This window comes from Crassostrea angulata, chromosome 3, assembly GCF_025612915.1.
Source record: "Crassostrea angulata isolate pt1a10 chromosome 3, ASM2561291v2, whole genome shotgun sequence".
Lineage (NCBI taxonomy): Eukaryota > Metazoa > Mollusca > Bivalvia > Ostreida > Ostreidae > Magallana > Magallana angulata.
Window position 1 is genome coordinate 33,428,317 of NC_069113.1, and position 20,243 is coordinate 33,448,559.

At 34.1% G+C, this 20,243-nt stretch overlaps 1 protein-coding gene across 17 annotated transcripts in view; it reads left to right on the top strand.

Moving 5' to 3' along the window:
- LOC128178789 (unconventional myosin-IXa-like) overlaps positions 1-20,243 on the top strand; it is a 66,252-nt gene that overhangs the window by 5,253 nt on the left and 40,756 nt on the right. For all 17 annotated transcript variants that reach the window (XM_052846117.1, XM_052846119.1, XM_052846124.1 and 14 more), the window contains exons 2-10: positions 7-1,059; positions 8,593-8,687; positions 11,536-11,598; positions 12,733-12,832; positions 13,491-13,591; positions 13,739-13,793; positions 14,329-14,406; positions 18,924-19,013; positions 19,486-19,599. In XM_052846117.1, coding sequence (XP_052702077.1) covers positions 172-1,059; positions 8,593-8,687; positions 11,536-11,598; positions 12,733-12,832; positions 13,491-13,591; positions 13,739-13,793; positions 14,329-14,406; positions 18,924-19,013; positions 19,486-19,599 — 1,584 coding nt within the window. In that variant the 5' untranslated portion in view covers positions 7-171. The remainder of the gene's footprint in view (positions 1-6; positions 1,060-8,592; positions 8,688-11,535; positions 11,599-12,732; positions 12,833-13,490; positions 13,592-13,738; positions 13,794-14,328; positions 14,407-18,923; positions 19,014-19,485; positions 19,600-20,243) is intronic.

A 20,243-nucleotide genomic window follows, 5' to 3' on the forward strand; every position in this document is an offset into this window, starting at 1 on the left:
TTTCAGAATTCAATATGGTGTTAAAGAAACGTTTAACCTGCTGGATTTTAAATTCCCACAACACAGAACCATGAAAAAGGTGGGACAGGCATGGGGAAAGGGAATGTCTACGCATTTGAAAAAAGGAATTAAATTTAAACGAGTCTTGTTTGTAAGAAAAAGTGTACCACAATGACTGACCACGAGACTCTGGCTCTGCAGACAACTTCCACCGTCTGTCCGACCAATCACGTTGGACTGGTGAGAAGGACAAGCATGGAAACGTACATGGTGCGCATTTATCCCGGTCCGTTATACGACTGCGATTACACCTCCGTGGAGGCCGAGAAATGTACAGTTGCTGCTGATATTCTCAAAGTGGCTGTGAAAAAGCTCCAGCTCGGAAATCCAGATAAATATGAACTAGCTGAAGTGTTGTCATCCGGAGGACAGTTGTGTAAGGAACGGAGACTGGAACCGATGGAAAATCCGGTACGGATTATGTTACTGTGGCCAAAAATGGCCGGGGGCAATGTGCCTGCATATAAGTTTTTCCTCAGAAGAAAAGACAATGAAAGTGTTAATAGAACTTCATCGTGGCGGGAAATTTCAAGTGATTCAAGCCGTGTGGATTCTTTTCTCATGACATTCCTCAGACAGCCAACCAACAATAAGGAATATCCAGATTTATGCAACCTTCCGGATTTAAATGAGATGACATTGTTGGACAACATCAGAAACCGATTCCAACACTCACACATCTATACATATGTAGGATCAATTCTTATAGCTGTGAACCCTTTTAAATTTTTCCCTATCTACAATCCCAAATATGTGAAAATGTACCAAAACAAACGGTTGGGGGAACTACCCCCGCACATCTTTGCAATTGCGGACGCAGCTTTTTACACCATGCTCCGCAAGAAGAAAAATCAGTGCATTGTGATATCGGGAGAATCGGGGTCCGGTAAAACGGAGAGCACCAATCTCCTTCTGCATCACCTGACGGCATTGAGTCAGAAAGGATCGCATGGAAGTGGGGTGGAACAAACAATTCTGGGAGCGGGACCTGTTCTAGAGGTAAGCTTTCAGGACATGCAATTGTATAACCTCTTTCTGAATTTTGTAATTTCTGAAGACAGGAGAGGCCTCCTAAATCTAATCACAACAGAGAATCCCATGTTTTGTCATACAAGTAGCCACCAGCCCTGGGATGCATTTGTTTTTAATTGTATATGACATTGGAACTAACTTTGTTAGTGTAAAGAGTGGCCATCCAATGTGGCATGTCAGTTTGGATGACGTTGTTGTGATCTTAAGAAAGTTCCAGGAGGTTTCTGTGTACTTCCTCTGTTCTTTACCATCTCTGCTATATTATCATTAGGTGAGAATACGAAATGCTTTTTAGTACTCTCATAACTTCCAGATTTAATATAATGGGGTATTGACTTTAAATCAAGCGAATAATCATTTTTAGCTAAATACATATGCAAGTACCAGATCTTTATTAGTGAAAGTATAGACATGATCCATTAACATGAGTGAACAAGTAGGTAATATATAAAGACTTGATTAGTGGAGCCACTAAGCAGGTGGGTGGATGAAGGTGCATTCAGGTGCTGCATGCATGCAGAGATACTTCCATCAGGGTACAAGTTGTGCTGTACCAGTAACTGTGTCAAAACTTCAGATGTACACGAGATGTAGATGTACATGTACCAGATTGACATCGAGAGGATGAGCCCACTGTGTGCTGTTCTTATATATATAGCTGGCCTGATGTTTCCTGCCACAGAGAGGACAGGAGATAAAACCTTGTCGTTGTCAGGAAGGATACACAGCTGACTCATGGCAGGCAGCCATAGGGGAAGAGAGACACCTCATCCCAATCACTACCACTTTTAAGTCACCAGGGGGGTGTTTTGTATTCTCTTTTGAGAAGTGGACAGGCATAGCCTACATCCACTTCTCTTCGCAAGCCCTCATGTTTTGATTCTGGAAAACGTGTAGATGTCGGACCCAAAGACGGTTTACGCTTCGACTCATGTTTCGACTCCAGTTTCCCTGAATTTTCGTAACAGACCTACTATTTCTACATTTTAAACATTATTGCATCCATATATCACAAAAAAATCAACACTAACCCGCTGTCAAATCATTTTCGCAACTTCTACATCCCGGGTTTAAATTTTGTGTATCACATTGTTTATCTAGGTCAGTGCAGATTAAATGTTTATGTTTCGGATAAAATTGGAAACCTATTTAAAACAATAATGTCGAAAACGTAACTGAATCAACTTAATCTTACAATGTGCAAAAAAATACGGAGTTAAATAATTACAAAGTGGTATTTCTTCCCTTTTTAATCATCTCTTATGGTGACAAATTTTGTTCTACATCTGTTTTTAACAATAAAACGAACATTGATTAATATAGCATACAAGAAAGATTAAAATAAAAGAGTTTTCATTGTTTTATGTGACAAAGTTACTTGTTTTATCGTATGCATTTTGTTTATTTGTCTTAAATTGTAAAACCGTTCTATATAGCTCTGTAAATTTTAAGAAAAATACCTTTAATCTAAAGTCTACAATCGAAACACTATTTCCGTTTTTTCCGACTCTAAATTTTCTACTTTTTAAACCACCTATAGCGAATGATTTCATAGTTTAAAACCGGAATGTAGAAGTTGAGAAAATGATTTGAAAGCGGGTTAGTGGTGATTTGTTTGTAATATATGGATGCATTTATGTTTAAAATGTAGAAATAATAGGTCTGTTACGAAAATTCAGGGAAACTGGAGTCGAAACATGGGTCGAAGTGTAAACCGTCTTTGGTTCCGACATTTACACGTTTTCCAGAATCAAAATATGAGGGCTTGCGAAGAGAAGTGGATGTAGGCTATGCCTGTCCACTTCTCAAAAGAGAATAGGGTGTTTTGTTGAGCTTTGTTAATATATAGTAATCCCTTTTCTGTTGTGTCATCAGTTTTTCTGGATCAGTTTGAGTCTACAGGTTGTTGAGTAGCGGCCTTGTAAGAAGAATGGTATTAGCGTCCTTGTATAAATGTTTGGCTGTAATTGCGTGAATACTGTTTATCCTGTCTAGAACAAATGATTGGAGTGACAATGTGAATATTTACATAAACATGCATTATACAAATGTCCTGCCTCGTACAGGTGGTATGGTAATTTGGAGGAGAGAGGAATGTGGCATGTGTTTATATATAACAAGTTTTCAAGATACATGTTATGTGAAAAAAAACAGAATGTATAATGTCTGCAGGTATATTTTCATCTTCATGTAAACTCCTTACAGAGTTCAACATAAAGAGATGATACATATTATATATGATACATATATATACTGAACATTCTCATCTATAAGTCAAATGTTGGGTGTAGGAATTTCAAGGTTAGGAAAAACTCATAAGCACAACTTACTGACCTGTCATTTTTTTTTTTCTTTTTTAAAAACTTTCTCATGTTAGAATGCAAATTCAACTCAAAAAGTATTATAATAATAAGTGGTAAGATGTATTTATAAAGCGCAAGCATATATACGGAACAACAGGATGACGGCAAAAACACACCAAAGATGTCAACGTAGTTGACTTAAGGTGGAATAACACACCTGGAAAAAGTCCCTCAAATTAACAGGAAATATTTTGATAATGTAAGATATAATGATATATAAACTGTACAAATGTCAAAATAGCAAACAATTTGCAGTTTGGGGATAAAAAATGAATATCTCTAAAATAATTATTCAAAAGCCCCTGCAGGATTCGAACTCGGGATGTACGGATCACAAGTCCGACACTTTATCCACTCGGCTATGGAGAAAGTTACATGTTTCAGTCCATAAAATCCTTTTAATAAAACGAAATGTCATTTCAATCAGCGGTCAGCCATTTTTTGATGATGTGTTATTCAGCCTTAAGATAGATTTTCTTTTTGAACAGCAAATTTTTGCATCAGCTCAACTTATTGTGTGCAAGACTCAATTTCTAAGATTTGTTTTGATGCTTTTTCAACAAGCACACTTTAATGCCCTCATGTAGTGAAAGGGCAGTATTTCAGGATTTAGAGCGATTTGCTGGGATAACATAAGGAGCTTATCTTTTGCCTGCACTGTTTTCTCTGCTCATCTCCTCAGCTTTCCTGTAAGAATTCAATACTGTTTTTATCTGAGCCAGCAAGCATCTAAAGCTGGTGAGGATGATATTATTGGGATGAAAACACTGATAAATTTACGAGAGAAAAAGTGATTTATATATGCGAAATGTGGGGAATGCATTATGCTTTTCCATGTTGAAAAGATAAAGTACTGTCAATCAGGTATACTTTGGAAGATAAAGGGGCGAACGCTGGGGGACGGAGGAATTTCTTAATTAAGATGCTGGAAGTGACAACATCAGAGCATTTTCGCTGTACACAAGATCTTTTACATTACAACATCTTAGAAACAGCTGTTACTTGATGTTGATGCCTTTATTAATTTTGCAAACATGTTAGATATATGGCCATGCACTTGAAATTAGTCATTTTTTTGCAACGGACTGTAGAGCCATTACCTATGTAAACAAAGGATGGAACAGAGATAGTCAGACTGTTGCATGGTACACTTTGATAATGCTATATATGCCAGAAACTATTTTATAGCTAAACATTGTTACTCCACTTTGTCAAGTAAATATTTAATTCATGACAAATTGATGTAAATTGATTATTTGGAGAGGTTAATATCTGAAGAAAAAAAATACATACAAATTATTAAGTATTTTATATACTGTATATGTAACAGTTTACAATACAATATTAAAGATGATTTATGTAACATTTTTTGTAAAATTGTAAATAAACAGAACATTGTTTAACTTGACCAGCAGTCAATTTGAACTTTTTTGATGCTGAATTTGAAAGTTACATGCACATCATACAATGTTAAAATAGCCATCATATATATTTGTAATGCATGCAATATTATTAAATGAATGACAATGATGATGTATAATTGTGGCCATAGCTTATGATTCATTCGATATTTGTGTCATGCTTTGCATTTACCGGTACCAACTTGTAATGTACTTCTAATATTAGTTTACTTTAAAATAGTTGATGGCTCAGTACAATATCTGGTGAATTATTGTTGAAATCGTTGGTCTTTGAGCAAATAAACCACCACCTCTGGAAGCAGAAGAACAAAGAAAACAGATTAAGAAAGAGAGAGAAAGAGATTATCCAGATGTCACTTTTAGAAAATCAAAGTTTCAGTCTTGTGTAATGCAAAACAAATGAAGGATGATTTTAACAGCAGAGAAAGGTGTTTTATCTGGCTAGATACCAGGCCTGGTAGAGGAGCTCATCACAAAAAGAATGGATGGGGTTAGATGTCAGGAAACTCAAGCCCCAAATATTTTGAAAGCTCATAAGTTAGTGAAGTCAAAGTTGTTGGCAGTTGGATATACCTACATAAAAACCCCAGTCTTCTCTTATCCATATTGATTGGGTTGAATATCAACCTTGTCATTTTTAACGTCATGAAGAAAGGCTTTTTTTTTTGGAGAATGTTTACAGTCGGATCTTCTCATACATGTGAGATTATGTTTATAAGTAGATGAGAGAGAGAGAGAGAGAGAGAGAGAGAGAGAGAGAGTTGGTTGATTTCTCTATATAAGGGTAAATTCATATTGGGTACATGTAATTCTATATTCCTGAATGTGATTCAGAATACACAATGAAAGATTATAAGGTCAACTGGTCCCATTGAATCGGGACTGGTTGATCTGTGGTTCTGTTCATGGGATTAACAATGACTAGGTAAATACTGTCACTTTTATTTCATGCAGATAAAGCCCATCCATTGATACCTGCGGTGTAAGTTACCCCCTAATAAACCAACCTTGAAATTTCCCATTGAGACTCATCAGATTAAAGTACACCTTAGAACTAGTTCAGAAAATCTATGCATTAATAGACCAGACACTATTTTGTCTTGTTTGCAAAATTAGGTGGAAAATCTTGGCCAGCAGTGACAAGTTTTGCCTCTTCAATTCTCTGCATTCCACTAGGCATAGATTTGATTAGTGTGAAATGAATAACGGCACACATCTATAGCTAATTTTTTTTCTTTGCTACGAGTTAAAGAGGCGTGCTGTAGTTGATCATCTGAACCACCCACACACGTAGGGCCATAAAACTAGCCTTGTTGTGAATCACAGCGAAAAATGACCCAGTGATACATAAACAGCCATAGACTTTAAGGCTGTTCAAGCTGGCTACACTTCATGTTATTACAATACATATCTAAGAAAACAAGAAGGACTAAACTTTTAAAACTTCAGCCTTATTACATTAAAATATATTTCTTACATGTATTACAGGTACTTTTTTTTATCGAAGGATATAAACGATCACATTGTTATTCAATTTTTATATTATTTTTTTTTTTAGATTTCTGATAAGTCAGTGTTATTAAGGAAGTAAACCCAGTCCCCGGTTGTTTTTTTGTTTGTGTAACATTGAGGAAATACGCAACGAGAGCCATATGAAGGGACTTAAAGGTGGAAAAGATTGTAAACTTGGTCATTCTCTCAGTCATGGTTAGAGCTGAGCTGACCTGTAAAGGGCAGTGGCAAATCCTAGCCCTGCAGAGTCAACTTGTAATGTGTTTATGATGTCTTATGTAGTGTTACAACAGAAACACTTGTCTGACACATTAAATCTGTGGCTTAGCTTTGGGTATTGTAATAAGGAAGATCAACACTTTGTATACAGTATAATTGTTGTACATAAGGCTGGTTTTTTACATTACATTTTTTACATTACAATTGAGGCTAGTAACACTTGTAAATAACAATTTCTTGTTTACTTATTTGGTTACAGTATGATAATATACATGTAAAATGCCAATTTCAGTTACTGGTATTTTGGACATGCACATGTATACTTTTATAAGACCCTTCCGCAGAATACTAGTATTAAAAAAGTGCTACTCTGGAGTGGTAATCCTTAGTATGTAAATCATTGACTAGATTACTCTACACATATACTTATGTGACCGTTGAAAGATGCCAGGAATTTGACCCCAGCCATAGTGAAATATTTTGAAAGGTCAATGTTTTATATATTGATGTGAGCAATGGCCTGCCCCCTGTGACTGACCTCTGTACCCCTGGGGCACCTGCTGCTAGTAGCATGCAGTTTATGAGGTGCGATAACACAGCTCTGCTGTTGTGTATTGCTGTCAGTTGACACCTTGCTATGAGTTATAATGTCCCTAGCCGACCTTTGTTATGGATAATCTTGGCTCCCCCAGGCTGCAGTGTGTCAACTTGATGCTGATTAGGGGCCTCATGTCCCGAAATGATCAAATTTGTCTTCCTTGTAATTGTAACCCTCTCAGGTTATTTTTTGGTCATGCAGTCATTTTGAATTTGTTGATTCGGACCGTATGTTCTGGAAAATGTTATGGAATGTAATGAAAAGATATAATATCCCTTGGACCAGTATTTCAATGTTGGAAAATTGATGTGTTTTTACCAGAGGTTGTCTTTGCTTTTTTGATGAAGAAAAACATTTTCTGAATTCTGTTTTTCTAATGAACTTGCTAATATGACTGAAGATTTTCAAAATGTTGTAAATTATATGACTGTGTATAAAATCTTTTGTAAAGTAACAGTCATGTCTTGGAAATGAAAATGGCTTGTTCAGGAGATGAGTTTTACACAGTGGAGGGAGAGGAGTGTAGTGCCTTAGAGCCTGTGGGTGAGCTGCTGGTAGTGTGGAGGGATGCCTGTGGACTGATGGTCCTACTGCTGTCCAGTGTCAGTGTGACGGTCACTCTGTCAGCTTCCTGTTGCACTGTGGGTACACCTCATTAAAGCAGATTCTCTTTTTATCCATAGCAGTATTTATGTATAGTGACTGTAGAAAAACATTGTAGTATTATTGAGCATCAATATCCAGAATATGTTTCTTGACATAAACACATTTGAAGTGAGTTGGAGGTTCCCAGCCACTGTTTCATTATACATGTATGTACTATTTTACCTCGAACTGTGATCTTGACTGTCTGTTTCTCAAATTTGTTGAGTGTGAGGTAATGAGGTTTGACTGTATATTGATTCTGACAATCATTGGATCTAGCTAGAACATGTTGGTTAGACAGGTTTAACTGTGTAACAATACTGGGAATCTATCTCATCATTTGCAGGTTGAAACATTTCAGGGTCATTGACTCGTGTCTAGATCGAATGCAATGTTCATACCTCGTAGTTTAGACAATGTTAGACATAAAATCAGAGATCGGTTTTATTGACAGTCAGAAAAGAGGTCTCTGAATTTGTAGGTCCTCAATTCAGATATAAAGGGAGAAAAAGAGTTTTCACATGAAATGTATTGATATTGGAAGATGTACAAAACATTATTATTACAACATTATTTACTATTAGAAATATTATATTGTGTCTGTAATGGTTAATTAATATGAATTTGCACAGCTTTTTCACAAAGCATCCATGATTAAAATGGAAAATTTGGCAAGCATTTGTTCAATCATATTTCATAATGGAGAAACTCCTCTCATCTTTTGTTATTTGATCTTTTGTAGGCCTTTGGAAATGCCAAAACAGTTCACAATGATAATTCCAGTAGGTTTGGAAAGTTCATCCAGGTCAACTACAAAGAAAATGGAATGGTCCATGGGTAAGAAATTCTTTATAGTGTATCGTAGCTCAAATTAACCTTGTTCAACTACCAGTGCATCTAGTTGTAGTGCAGGGCTGCATTTTACAAAAGAACTTATGACAAAGTTGTAAATATTTACAGCCTCGTAAAATGATCTTAAAAGAACAAAATTGGCATAAAACTATTTGTTTACAAATATTTCAATTCCCATAATTATATTTTTCAGTCATAAGAATAAATCGTTGATTAGTAGATGATTAATTAGCATTCATTAATTTGGTCGTTAGTTCTCTTGTAAACCGCAGCCCTGTATTTTATTTAAAATAAAGCTTAAATTCAGCAGGTTGGCATTGAAGCTCATTACATGGGTGTAACAATTAATACGGTACTTCGAGTCTTCAAGAGCTAAAAAGTAAATGGATTGTGAAGTTTCGTCTTCTTGGAAAGATCTACTTTAGAATGAATTTTTGGGTATCCCCACTACCGTGATGAATAAGCCCCCTTCCTCCCAAAAAATAATTGTATTAAAACCTGATCCCTGAAATGACATCCCCACCAAACTGAAATTGATCTTATGATAAGATGCTGTGATGATTTTGCAAAATTTTATAGCAAATGGACAACTGTATACTTATTCATAATGATATATTCTGATATGTTTATTTCACAGCACTGCTATAAATCTCACTGGTTTTTATACTATCAGTAAATAAAAGCTATCACTACCATTTGAGATCAGGAAAAAGCAATGAACTAAATTTTGCATTTTTGCTCAACTCCAAGACATAGTTTAAAAAAAATTATTATGAAGTATGCTTTGCTGGCAGCAAAATTGTGTAACTTGATTCGCCTAGATATACTACTGGGAAATAGATACATACAATAGATATACTGGTATACATGTAGACACACCCTGAGTATCAAGGAATTTTAGTACAATATACCGTATTTTCCCGACGACTCGTCGATGCGGACGACTCGTCGAATTGCCCATTTTTTGCCAAAATTTTAACAAAATCCTACGACACGTCGATCTCAGACCATACGTCGATCTTATCACTTCAAAATGGCCAATAAAACTGCAGTAACATTATCAGTGTATGATGCCACGATGTCACCGATATTGCTACCAATTATTATTAATGATTAACATTTAAACAATTACGCTTTATACTTATGAATCAAATTTTCAAATACCGGCAACTTCTACAAAGTCGCTTGCATTTTGACCAATTCCCGATATCGCGTGTTATGCAAAACTAAACTTACTTTGTCAGAAATATTTTATTCCCAAGCATTGAAATAAGTATCCACTCTGACTATCGCCAGTGTATTCGCCATTACGTAACCAGCCACCTGTTGACTCGGCGCGTGGTCAATGTTTGTTTAACAATTTCCGGTGTCATAGGCATGCACCTGTCTCGTGTCGGACTTCAAAGGGGGATCTCAAGTGCAGAAAGCTTAGCAATTACTATGATTTGATGAAACTTGTTTACTTTGTATCCAGTAATGCAGTTACACGCTATTGTTTTACATAGACACTGTTAGAAATAAATCGATCATTTGTACGACTTGATAATGACGATATACGACATACATACGTTTCCTAAAAAAAAAATTATCTAACAATAATCAAAGAATTGGACAATAATTAATCAATGATCTATAATCACTCTTATAACGGTACTCTTTATATACACAGGGAGTGAAATTGCCGTAAAGATCTCAGCCTTAGGGCAAGATTATTAACACAACCGGTGTCAGCCTATTGTATAAACAGTAGTATTGATAATTGCCGATTACGTATTTTAAGATTGAATTTGACCATTAAATATTTTTGATTTATACTTTCCACTAACAACTCTTTACAAATAAAATAATTGAATTTAAAAAAACATCCCCCGGACCTACTGCAATATTTTCTTCCATTCAAACTTGGTTTCAATTTTACTGCGCAATGTTATCTTCCTACTAGTGATACATAGAACCATGTGACGATGTGTTTTTAAAAACGGAACGGTAAAACTGTTAATTGATTAAAGACAATGTAACATTTTTTAATAACTGTTGTTATTATTATGTATTTAAGTGTTGACAGATGAGTGAAAATGATAATTATTAAAGATGAACAGAGAATTCAACAACGTAATTTTCAATCACACAGCCAACTCAAGATGATTAAAACCAATTTTTTTAATGCTATTTTTAAAAAAAATTCTGACTACGAGCCTACGACAAGTCGAACAAGACGATAAGTCGGATGCTCTGCTTCAGAGGAAAAAAATACCGACTAATCGTCGGAAAAATACGGTACTTAAAAAGTACTATTAAACGCTACAAATTATCAAGGAATCTTAGTACAATTTACTTAAAAAGTATTAAGAGTTACAAAATATCACGTAAACTTATGAAAACAATGATATTGAGCTGAATTTTTTTTTTGGTTTTACACATTTTGAATACATTGCACAGAGCAGGAAGTTTTAAATTTGCACTGTTTTCACTGTAACTTGTATATGTGTTAATTTGTTTCACTGGGTCCGATGACAACCGTATAACACCTATATTGTTGTATAAACTGCCATATACCTATCTGTGGGCCAAAAACCACCAAGGTCATTTTAGAGTAGTTATACCACTGGAATGTAAGTGTGTGCTGGTGTATGGATGATAGATGCAGTTTTTTCTGCCTCTGTAATGCAATAAATGTGAAATTTGAAAGAACAGATTTGAAGCTCATGAATGTATAATGAGTATCCTTTTTGGATAAAGTGGAATAATTTTTGGGTTTTGTTTTAATGGATAATTTATGTGTAAGCAACTATTTTACCAATAATGCAAATTATGTCTATATTATTTTTTTCAGTGCAATTGTGGAGAAATATTTACTCGAGAAATCCAGAATTGTGTCACAAGCCAAAAATGAAAGGTATGCGTTTGATAATGGACAGTATTAACTTAATTGTAATGATAGAAATAATATATGATGGTCATGTCTCCAACTGAGGCTGCCCGTTTAGATAGAAATCATTGATTAAAATTGAGCAATATGCAGTGTGTCCTTACATTGACTTATATGTACTTGTAACAGTAATTTGATTTTGTGTTTGGCATATGCATTGGTCACTGCATGATCAGTGTTACTAGGATAAACAAATTGAATTATTGAATATTAACAGTCTCTTGCTATTGATGGTTACCATGCAATCTCAGATTCTATAGATATAGTCAGTGTCTGCATAGCTGTGAACTTTAACATCTGGTAGATACATAGAAAAATGTTGAAGTGTGGAATATTTTTTTTTTTTTTTTTTTGGTAATTTTTTATATGAATACAAGTATATTAATAAAATTTTGAAATAACTCAAAAGGGAAATTTACAAATATAGTTGCAAAATATCCACATTTACATATTATATAATAATTTGAGAGTTGAGGATTATTTATTTTTTTTACTGAATGTACTTTAAGATGAAACGAGTCCATATGTGTGAGTTAATTGTTGAGGAAAGACTGGTTTGATATTGAGGGAGATAAAACATTTTTCTGCAATTTCTTAAAATTATTTTTGGCAAGTGTCTTGAATTAAACACACATAAGTTTAAGATTCTGGATCATATCAGAATGTTAATAGTATAAATTTTGATGAACAACTTTTCAAAATGTGCTAGTTTAAAAGATATCAACATTTTTGTCCGTTTTGTGTTGCAAATTTTGTAGGAAGAGAAGACATTGGAATTCTATCAAAACTTGAAAGGATTGATTATTTCATAAAAGATTATCTAGTATATTAGCATTTTTGTTCATGCAAGTTTGTTTTTCTGCCAAGGAAAGGCAGATTCCATCAAAGTCTAGCACCGTGTCATAATTTTTATAGATTCTGTACATAAATTGAATTAATCTTCTGTGTTTTGACTGATTAAATTTATTTTTTTTTTGGGGGGGGGGGTATTAAAGTGTCTTCAATCTACAAATTTTTGAATTGTTGTAATTGATCATATATTAAATAATACACACCATAACAAAACTTCTATTATTTATTCATTTTATTTGTTGTGTGCAGGAATTACCATGTGTTTTACTATCTGCTGGCTGGGGCTGATGGACAGGAAAGAGACGCATTACATCTGTGTAAACCTGAAGAATATTACTACCTTAGACAGGTACCACCATGGGGTTCATGCAGTAAAAAAATTCATATGCACATATTTTGATCAATACCATCTTTCAATGTGGTGTTTAATTCTATAATTACACACATGCTTCTGCGATGAATACTTGTAACAGATACCGGTAAAACGAATAAAAAAGATGGATTAGTAGCTCATTATTTTAAATGCATTTTACGCATGAAAGTTGAGATGGAATACATAATTGAATACTTATTGAAATACTGTACAAAGTTAATTTTTCCTGTGGGTTATTTTTGCCAAATCATAGTAGTAAAAAAAATTTCAGTTACCAGTAAATTTGATTTAACATAATAATGGTTAAAGAGAAGTAACTTGCAGTTTACAATGGACATTAAACCATATTTGAAATGTTCACACTTTTATACTATTAAGAATGGGGCAAAAATGAGACCACTGATGCAAAAATTTTTGAACGCAGTTAAATTTCACTAAATCAAGAACATCACTAAAAATAAGCAAATGATATTGCATATATATACATGTATGTATAAATTTAGGCATTCAGAATTGGGCTAAATTAAATCTTCGCTATCTTACTGAAAAAAGCAGCAATTTCTGCCCAATATATTACACACTAAATTCAGTAGGATGATTAACACTAAAAGTAGAAGATTTTGCGTTTTAACAGAGTGGGTGCTATACACTGGAGGGAGAAGATGAGGCTCATGAGTTTGCTCGTCTCAAGCAGTCCATGGAAATGGTGGGCTTCTCAAGTGTAACACAAAAAAGGTAACTTAATTTTAAAGAGAGAGAGACAGACACAGACAGACAGACAAAGAGGAGAGAGAGAGAGTCCCTGAAATATGCTTTGGTCATTTATTTGAAGACAGATGTTCTGAAAAGTTTTTAATTTTAAATGATAATTTATTTTTTTAGGATATTCTCTGTGATGTCTGCAGTTTTGCTTCTAGGGAATGTGGAATTCAAAAAGGTAAATTAAGTCTTCTTAAATTTTTCAAAAAGTCAACATTCACTTTAAAAGATGCTTCTAATTCTAATGTACAGTAAACTATTTCAATATCTCATAATCAGCTATGGGTTAATAGTTATTATTTTATAAGTTGTTGGGAATGATACAAGAAACCCAAAAAATTCCTCTATTTGTGAATTGATTATATCTGTGACCATATTAACCATGTTTTAAAAGTAATTTACATTTGTACAAAAGCATAAAATTTAAATTTCATGAATGTAGACCATAATTGGTATTTAGCTGTTTTTGGATGGTTTTATCATGTGTGCAGACTGTTAATTGATTGTTCCTGTTTTTTACTTTCATAGCTAGATGTTGAATTTGCTAACTATTTCATAAAGTTTGCAATTACGTACTTCCTCCTAGATTGAATACAAAACAAGATGGATGTCCTCAATATGAAGACGAGGGTTATTGATTATCTAACGATGTAATATGTTGAGCAGGTTTTTGTAAAAGTTGAATACCTGATTTGTTTTTGTTCTAATTACAGAAGGGAGACCAACATCATGACGACAGTGTCACCATCAAAAACCAAGAGGTCATACAGATCATCTCTGGCATTCTCAAGGTAAGCACAACACAGATCTCTGTTGTGACACCCCTAAATCAGAGAGATGGGATCTTTAATACTGATTCACTTCTGTTTGTTGCCTGATTCCCAAATTCCTCAAAATGTGGAATTTTTTTTTTTTAAAGTACTTTTTCCTTTTGTCGTTTTCAGTACATGTATTGATTTTCTTTGTTTTTTAAAACTGTTTTTGCCCTTCTTTGAGGGGTTGGGGGGGGGGGGGAGTGATCTATTATGATAAAAAGTCACATTCAAGGTTTGTTTGTTCAAAGTAGATATGTTTGTGGTCAACAACCACTCAGGGTTGTCTCTAAGACCCTGGGAGCGGGGGATTCCCCTGCCAATAGTGCCTTAATTATCCGGCTATCATTGCATTTCAAACACAATGTAGCTATAAGCAAGACCCCCAGACTCCCCTTCTACATTTTTAGCTCACCGAGACGAAGTCAAGGAGAGCTTATGCTATACCCTCGGCGTCGGCGTCGGCGGTGGCGTCGGCGTCGGCGTCGGCGTCCGGACCTGGTTAAAGTTTTTGTTGCAGGTCCTGTATCTAAGCTATTACTTGTCCTATCTTCACCAAACTTGCATGGGTGATGCATCTGGACCTACTTATGGACTTGAAAGACTTGGATGCTGAATCTGGGTCCTAAATTTCAGATGCTGGAGGAGGTTAAAGTTGTTGGACCAGGTTAAAGTTTTTGTTGCAGGTGCCCTTTGATAGCAATATCTTAGTTACTGCTGGTCCATACATCACCAAACTTGCATGGATGGTGTGCCTTATGATACTGATGCACCAGACAGGCTTGAGTGCTGAATCTGAGCTATAGGTTTCGGATGCTGGAGGAGGTTAAGGTTTTTGGAGCAGGTTAAAGTTTTTGTTGTGGGTGCCCATTGATAGCAATATCTAAGTTACTACTGGTCCTAACTTCACCAAACTTGTATGGATGATGCGTCTTATGATACTGATGCACCTGATAAGCTTGAATGCTGAATCTGAGCAATAGGTTTCGGATGCTGGAAGAGGTTAAGGTTTTTAGAGCTGGTTAAAGTTTTTGTTGCAGGTGCCCTCTGATGATTATATCTTAGTTACTACTGGTCCTTTCTTCACCAAACTTGTATGGATGGTGCGTCTTATGATACTGATGCACCTGACAAGCTTGAATGCTGAATCTGAGCAATAGGTTTCGGATGCTGGAGGAGGTTAAGGTTTTAAGAGCTGGTTAAATAAAGTTTTTGAAACAGGTGCCCTCTGATGATGATATCTTAGTTATTACTTGTCCTTACTTCACCAGACTTCCATGGATGGTGTGTCTTATGATACTGATGCACCTGACAGGCTTGAATGCTGAGTCTGGTTTCGGATGCTGGATAAAGTAAAGTTTTTAGGAACAGGTCACATGTTTAATAGATGATAGTACTATATCAAACTTGCATAGTTGATTTAACTCTAATATGAATGAATCGCAGAGGTAGCTTCAGATGCAGAGCTTGATCTCCATTATCAAGGATGCTAAAAAATAAATCTTAGTTATTACAGGTCCTAACTTCACCAAACTTGAATGGATGGTGTGTCTTATGATACAGATGCACCTGACAGGCATGGATGCTGAATCTGAGCCATAGGTTGCGGATGCTGGAGGAAGTTAAGGTTTTAATTGCTAGTGCCCTCTGATGATGATATCTTAGTTATTACTAGTCCAAACTTCACCAAACTTGCATGGACGATGCGTGTTATGATACTAATGCACCTGATGGGCTTGAATGCTGAATCTGAGCCATAGGTTTCGGATGCTGGATGAGGTTTAGTTTTTTGGAACAGGTCACATGTTTTATAGATGATAGCTTGCATAGTTGATTTAACTTTATTATAAATTAAATGCAGAGGTTGCTTTATATGCAGAGCCTGATCTCCATTATCAAGGATGCTAAAGAAATCTCCTACCTCACTCAAACCAGCTCGATAGATAGATGTGTTTGTTGATAAATGATATAACATGATTCCTATGATATAGTATTGTTTGATATGAAACAATATAATTGTTTGATATGATACAATATGATATCATATGTTATATTATAAAAAGTTATACAATACGATATGATATTGTATCAATTTTTTTGATGTTTTATGATATGATATTGTATCATGATACTGTTATGTATAGTATTGTATATTATGATACAATATTGTATAATATTATATTGTATTTTTAATTTATTATTTTATCACATGATACAATTACATAAGATATTGCAAAATATTATATTGTATCCTATGATACAATATTGTATATTCTATAATATTGTATTATACAATATTGTATAATATGATATTGGTTTCAGTAATATAGAATTATATCACATGAAATTGTATTATATGATATTGTAATATTATATAATATTGTATCATACGATATTGTATGATATGATATTGGTTTATATGATATATTATCTTATCACATGAAATTGTATTATATGATATTGTAATATATATTATTGTGTCATATGATACAATATGTATAATATAATAATGTATTTTATAATATTTTGCTTTATCACATAATATTGTATCATTTGATAAGATACAATGTTGGAATCAAATTATATTGTATTATATGATATAATATCATATAATGTATCAAATATGTTTCAGTGTCATTCAATACAATATCATACTATATTATACAATATAATATGTTTCAATGTTATGATGTATTATGTAATATGATATTGTAATATAATACTATATTGTATTATATTTTATGATATTGTATTATGTGATCAAATACAATAAGGTATAACACAATACAATGTCATATCATACATTACAATATCATATCTCATTATTGTTTATTACGGTATTTTATTGTTTTATATGATATCTATTATAAATATGACATGATACAATATTTAATTTTATATCATTGTATTGATTAACATATGAACATATGATTATCATAAAAAAAATTTATCAGATGATATACGATATTTTGTCAAAACAGAATCCATGAATATCCAAGATCATAAAGTATGATTTTCATATAAAATGATAAAGGTGGTCTTATGAAGGTGATGTCTCATAATGGTGATGCTCCGTCTCGGTGAGCTTAGTAATCTCTGATTACTTATGTTTATTTCTTCCTTCTACTTCAATTTTTAGAGACAACCCTGTTTAACCACACAACATATTAGTCTACATGTTACCAATTAACAACTTCATCATAGCCTTTTCAAATACATTTACATTATTTAACACATTTCTTAATCTTGTAATTAAATGAGGTTTAAACTTTGATTTTGTTTTTTTTGTCTCTGAATGCAAATTAAGCATTGGTCTTATCCCGCTTGATTAAGGTTTCATATTTTGACCTAATGGCTGGAAAGAGTGTGATAGGGACCTGTACATGATCTAAATGGGTTTAGAGGGCTTAATGGTCGTGTCCATTTTTAGATTATTTTAATCTCCTGAGGAAGAAGAGCTGTGATTAAAGTTTAAATATACCGTATATCAGTTTTTTCCGCGTGTATCCAATTTCCGCTTCGTTCACCACGATTTCCGAATCGCGGAAAATAAATCAGCGTAAATTTGATACAAAGTTTCGTTTTTGTAATGGAGTTCTCTCTTTTCTGATAAAGTAAATAGGTAAGTAAAAGTAAGGTGAACTGTGTTCAGTTAGTTTAGTTAGAGGTACAAATTGCGGGATTGGAGGACAAGCGCCAGATATTAGATTTGTAAGCTAATGAAAACGGTCGCTTTCCTTGCCTAAACCGATGTCTAATTATACCTGAGCTACCAGTGTATGTAACGGTACATGATCTATTTATCTGTGACTGTTTGCGTCTCTGAAAATAATTATCGGTAATTATTTCACATTAAGGAAATCGTGTAAATGGTTTCATTGTCCGAATTTTTCATTACAAAGATCGACAATTTAGATACTTTTCCCCTCTTACCTCACAAGTTTAAACAATCGTGAATGATATTTTCAATGTGACTTTGAAATAGTGAAAATTTGATTCGCGTAAATTTTAAATACCGTTCTTGGCTGCGATTTGTGGAAAAAACATGACGCGGGCGGAAAAAACCTGATATACGGTATTTTTCTTTACGAAATGTTTTAATGGTTAGTATTTGGCCAGTCATATCATATGTCAAAGTTTAAGGTAGATCTGGCTGTTAATTAGTTGACCAGTCAGCCTCCTTAATGGATAGACTTGAGCTGTAAAAACTAATGCAATCCAGAACAGAGTTGACACTTTATAACCCATGGACATGAGCAATAATTCTAAGTAGCAATTTCATTATCACCTGTCTCTTTGGAAGCTAAGACCTTTGTGGTCAGTCGTTATAACAACGAGTTCTAAAGGTATTGCGATTTCAGTTCTAAAGCTGTGAATTTGCTCAAGCATTGTCGATGATGGTGATTTTTCAAAAGTATTTGTGAGAAGATTGCTTAATGAAAAGCAAGTACTACTATAGTGAAGTGATGCTGTTATCTTTATTTTTTTTTTACCAGGTGAAGGAGAAGACCCTAGTAGAAGCCTTAACCCAGAAAAGAGCAACTGCCGGTGACGAGACAGTGGTTATGAACTACAAAATGCATGATGTAAGTCCATAGGGTCTCTTGTGTGGCCTTCTTAGTCATTTAAGAATGAAATATTATATTGAAAGGTGTATAGCAATACACAATTCAAAATAGTTAATTTTTGATAACCAGTGGTCGCTCTGGAAAAATACCTGTGAAAAAACTAGTAGTGTTATATATTATATATATATTTTTTTTAGTATCAAGAGCAGTAATTGATTAAGTTATTCCATTTACCTGTGTAAATTTTAAAGCATATTACTTTACTGATGTGAATGTGTGTACATGTATGAATGGGTGGTGAAATGGAAAAAAAAATTCATTGTAAAACCTGTATATATCTTAAAATTGTTTATGAAAATACAATGAATAAATGTTAATTAAAATAAAAGTCCATAAAGTCTCTCTCTGTAAATGTTGAACTGATACTGATTGCAGCTTTGAAACAACTATAAGTGTAAGGCGGTAACATATTATCTGCTGGTTTTTTCAGGCTATAGCCACTCGTGATGCCATGGCCAAATGTCTGTATGGGGCTCTGTTTGATTGGATCGTCCTCAAAGTGAATCAAGCACTGTTGGCCAAGAGACACAACAGTGATCATCAGGTAATTAGGGGAGGATCTAGATTTTTCTGGGGTTTTCATTTGTTTCAGTATTTTATGTCTCTGAGCAATAACCTGGATTTTTTATATTAATCTTTTCCAAATTTTTAATTTAGGCTCCAACAAAAATAGTACTGGTATGTGGCTTCTGCTATTAAGCCAGTGTAAAAAAATTTTTTTATCATGACTATTTTGTGTCCAGTTCATTTCATGGTTTCCTTTTTTAAAAAAAACCCTCTTTTAGACCTTCATATAAAGATAGCTGCTTTTTATCTTTGCAATATAACTTATTCTGATATCACCACCATTGCATAACAGATCTGTGGAATAGCTGTAGGAATCTGCAAATGCCAAATGTTGTCAATAGCACATGAAATATTGAGCATCTGCATTGCACAGGAATGAAAAACTGTTGTGATTACTTTAGAGTCAATCATAGTCACGGTGACTCTTTTTCGTAGATATCTTGAGGAACCCATTGCCCATGAATTCTAATCCTCAGCCAAGTATCCAATTTGGATCTTTGATCCTGGTTCATATTCAAGAGTGAATCCATAAGATTTAAATGATAAATAGCTGTCAATCCATGAAAATTGCCCCTCAACCCCCCCCCCCCCCCCCAAAAAAAATTTTTTTTTAAATAAATG